The 4,101-nt window shown below is 23.9% G+C and overlaps 1 protein-coding gene across 1 annotated transcript in view; it reads left to right on the top strand.

The window, feature by feature from the left end:
• Positions 1-675: 675 nt before the first annotated feature.
• LOAG_18511 (hypothetical protein) overlaps positions 676-4,101 on the top strand; it is a gene marked incomplete at its 3' end in the record, with an annotated part of 5,870 nt that continues 2,444 nt past the window's right edge. The window contains exons 1-3 of the mRNA XM_020451171.1: positions 676-733; positions 1,257-1,371; positions 2,080-2,246. Coding sequence (XP_020305069.1) covers positions 681-733; positions 1,257-1,371; positions 2,080-2,246 — 335 coding nt within the window. The 5' untranslated portion in view covers positions 676-680. The remainder of the gene's footprint in view (positions 734-1,256; positions 1,372-2,079; positions 2,247-4,101) is intronic.

The following is a 4,101-nucleotide window of genomic DNA, read 5'->3' as shown; positions in this document are numbered from 1 at the left end:
GTTCATTTTGACAAATTTTATTTCAACACTGTAAATTAGTATTAAAATTTAAACATGCTAATGCAAAGGTATTGTTCGAATTTCGTTTTAGGACATCTTAAGTGATGTGTGCTTTTTTTTTTCTATCATAATTTAATTATTTACTATAATTTGTGTTTTGATCTTTATAGGTATTTAAGAATGAAAAATTTTAATTTTTAACACCATAACTATCTTAATTAACTTAAGCTAAAATTTATGAATATTTTTACGTATTTTCTTCAAATTTAGCAAGTAATTTTTTATTTTTTTACATAAAATTTGCCTCTTTCATTGGTATTTTTGAAATGTTAAAACAATGGATGGATTTTATTCAGCATTTAATTTTTTAACATTTTTATGTTCCAATGATAAATTTTTTCTTGTCTTTTTTTTTGCGATTTGATTTTAATTAGCAAAAATTACGCTGACCTCTATAACTTTTAATTGGCAAAAAATATGTTGACCTCTATAAGTGATAAAGATTTCATAATTTATATTTGATAGAATTATTTTCAGCTTCCTGTAAATTTACGATATTTTTTCCGTTGTGTGAACGTATATTTCTGTAATATATAAGGCTGTAATTTATCGAACGAAATTATTTCCAGTGACTAGTAATTATTTCATATTAATTAATTAATTAATATCAACTGACAACAATGAATTATTTTATCAAACGATCAAGATCGCTCGATTTAAATTCAATTCCAAGGTTTATTTTGAATTTGCATAATTTCTTCCAACGTTAAATAATAGCAATTCAATTTCTTTCATGAAGTTTTGTTCACTCAATAAGTTGTTATCACTTATCACTGATATTTAAAAGAAAAAGAAAAATCATTGTTTTTCGACTTAATTTTCATTTATCTTTACTTTCACTCTCTTTTTTCATTTTTAAATAACAATTTGATTATTTTGAAGAATTTTTAATATTGAGATTTGGTGCTTTCTTTTTTTAAAAAATTTAATTTGAATATTTATATGAATTACACAGAAGCGTATGGGAATGATAATGAAAACAACTTTACAAAATAAAATTTCACAACGGCTTGTATGAATAATGAAATTTTATTAAGTAAGATATGAGTAAAATGCAGTAAAAGTAAAATCATTTAAAAATATCAATTAAAAATATAAAATGCTAAATAGAATTTAAAAATTTCATTGATTGTTTAAAAAAAAAGCACAAATTTTAAAAATTTTACGCTTAACATTTGAAATTATATTAATTTTAGGGAGAGTTATCTTGGACGATGGTCACGTGAGACTACACCAATAGATTCTCAACAACGTTACGAGCGCAACATTCGACGATCATACACGCCGGCACGTGAAATTGGCTCATTGAAGGTAAAATTTTCATCATCATTACCATAGCTATCTATAAAATACTATTTTAAAGAAATACAGAATTTCTGGAATTTATAATAAATCTTTGGGGAAAAAAAAATGAAATAAATTAATTCTTTCCCTTTTCCAAATTTAATGTACTATATTTTAACAATAAAATTAATACAACCTCTTTTTTTTCTTTTGTTTTATGGTATAAAATTTACTCAAATTGTTGCTTAAAACAAATAATTGTGTATGAGTTAAAAACTTAAAATTAGAAATTGAAATATGAATTAAAAACCTCTAAAATAAGTATTATTCCCGCATTTGGCTTTTCCATTTCAATTTTGTAAATGATTAAATAAAGAATAATTAAAGAATTTAATTAGTATACTATTGGTGATTAATTCTAAATACATTTGTAAAAGGGCAAAATTTATGATTTTTTTGATAAATTGCATTTCATTGAAATAAGTTTTTTAATTTTTAATTTATAAAAAAAATTTTCGTAATGTGACATATTTTAATTATTTGTCAAATTTAATGACGACAGAAGAAAATGAATGACGAAAATTTTTGTGAAGGAATAAAATTGAAAAAAAAAAATGTAAATGCGCAAAAAGAGAGAGACTTTTTGATGACAAAAACATATACGCAAACATAATGCTTCCGTCAATTTTTTTCGTGAAAACTTTTTTGTTATTATATTTTGTTCTATTTTAAAAGGTAATCAAAGATGATCAACGATTATCAAATAAATTATATCGAGGACGTTCTGCAGTTGGTATTATCACTACACCTTATCATACCAATATCAATTATTATCAAGAGCAATTACCAATACGGAAATATGATGTTTTCAGCGTTCGTACATGGTCTTATCCCATTTATAAGTAAGTATTTTAGATATTTCTTTTTTTTTTTTGGCGAATAAAATTAGAATTAATTAAAACTTTTAAATCATTCTTCATGCTTGTCTTATATCTCTTATCATAACACTTATTGATTTATCGATATCACCTATTAGTAGCCTAAACTACAATACAACAAATGTATTCCGGTATACTGTAATTCAAATCAACCGGTAGCTATCCGTATCAAATATGTTTATAAAATAATCCGGATCGAATTATTTGTAGTAATAATGAGGAGATAAATATTTCATAGGTAAAGTAATGTTGCAAAAAGCTAATCAAATCAAATTGTATTCATTTCGACTTTGTAGGTTAGCTAATTTATGATTGCAATCTTTTTTTTATTTACTCGTTAATTAACTGCTAACTAATCATTTAATAATGACTTTGTTCCAAATGGAACATTTTAATTAAATTTAAATAATTTTTACTTTTATTATAATTATAATTTGTTCCATTACTTTTTTTTGGAAGAATGATACCATATATTATATTTGTGCTTTAATTAATTTTTGTCCAATAACTTCAAGATAAGTGTATATCATCATCATCATTATCATCGAAGTCAAACTATTCCTATCCATTACTCCTAAAGTTCATCTGATAAGGCTTAACAAACTAAGATGGTGACAATGAAGTGTTTAACATATTATCATGAAATTATGAAATATTTTTTGCATCAAATCTTTAAAGTATTTCAAATACTTTAAAGTGTAGATATTTTGAATGTTTACTGGTTTTTGTGGAATTAGCCATGTGCTAATTAAATTATTAAAAAATCGGTATTTTCATTAATTTGATACAAATTCAATAATCAGGAAAAGGTATAATCAAATGAAATTTGGATTGAAATTATTTTAATTTTATATAACAAATATTTGAAATGAATTTTATTTGCCTTACAGTATAATATCATAATAAAGTTGTTAAAATTTAGGAAGGAAATATAAAAGAATTGTTCCAAATAAAATGAGCCATGCCTATTTGATCAATAAACTTAAATCAAATAACTGTAACGATAACGTTACAGTATTCTCTTCCTGTAAAACAAAAAGCTGACGATTACTGCAAAAAATTATAGCTAGCTTACAGAAACATGATAAAATTCGATACATGAAATCCGAATGGATGAGATTGAAGTTTTTGTTCGGTATTGAATTTTCCAATTTATAGCATAAATTATCTGTCTCAAAATCCGAATGAATAAGTTTTCAAAATTCGATGGATGAGTTTTTTCGATTTTAAATTTTCCAATTTATAGTATAAATTGTTTTTCTCATAATGATCATCATTATTAAGTGTTGTGACAACTTGTTTTCTTTTTATTGACTCCTCCTCATTAATGGATCCGTTTAATGTTATAGTTTTCTAAGTAAAGCAACTTTTGCGGAAAAAACCTTTTTGCGGAAAATCTTATTTGCGGAAAAATTCATGTCATGTTACGTGTCAAATCGATGAAAAGTTTATGTGCATAAAGTTAAGCTATTTTCTTGAATGTTATTTAATAAATATTTCATAATTTTAAGAATAGATTTTTTTTTTTTATCATTCAAACTTAATTAATTGTTTTTATTTCTTACATTGAATGTAACAAAATTTAAAACTTAATTCATTCGAATTAAAGAATCAAATTTTGCATTAATAAATTTGTATAACTAATAGAATAAAAGTTTGAAAAGTTTATGAAAACAACATATACTTTTCAGATCAATTTTTCGTTAGTTTATTAACAAAAATTATCATACCACAAATATCATCCAGTTCCAGAGATGGTCGCCCGGTATCTTCCAAAAGGAACTAAATAGCAGGGAAGTTCAACCAAATCATCCATAAC

This window comes from Loa loa, assembly GCF_000183805.2.
Source record: "Loa loa unplaced genomic scaffold supercont3.339, whole genome shotgun sequence".
NCBI classification, from domain to species: Eukaryota; Metazoa; Nematoda; class Chromadorea; order Rhabditida; family Onchocercidae; genus Loa; species Loa loa.
Note: the sequence above shows the minus strand (reverse complement) of the source record. Positions and strands in the feature narration are given on the sequence as shown.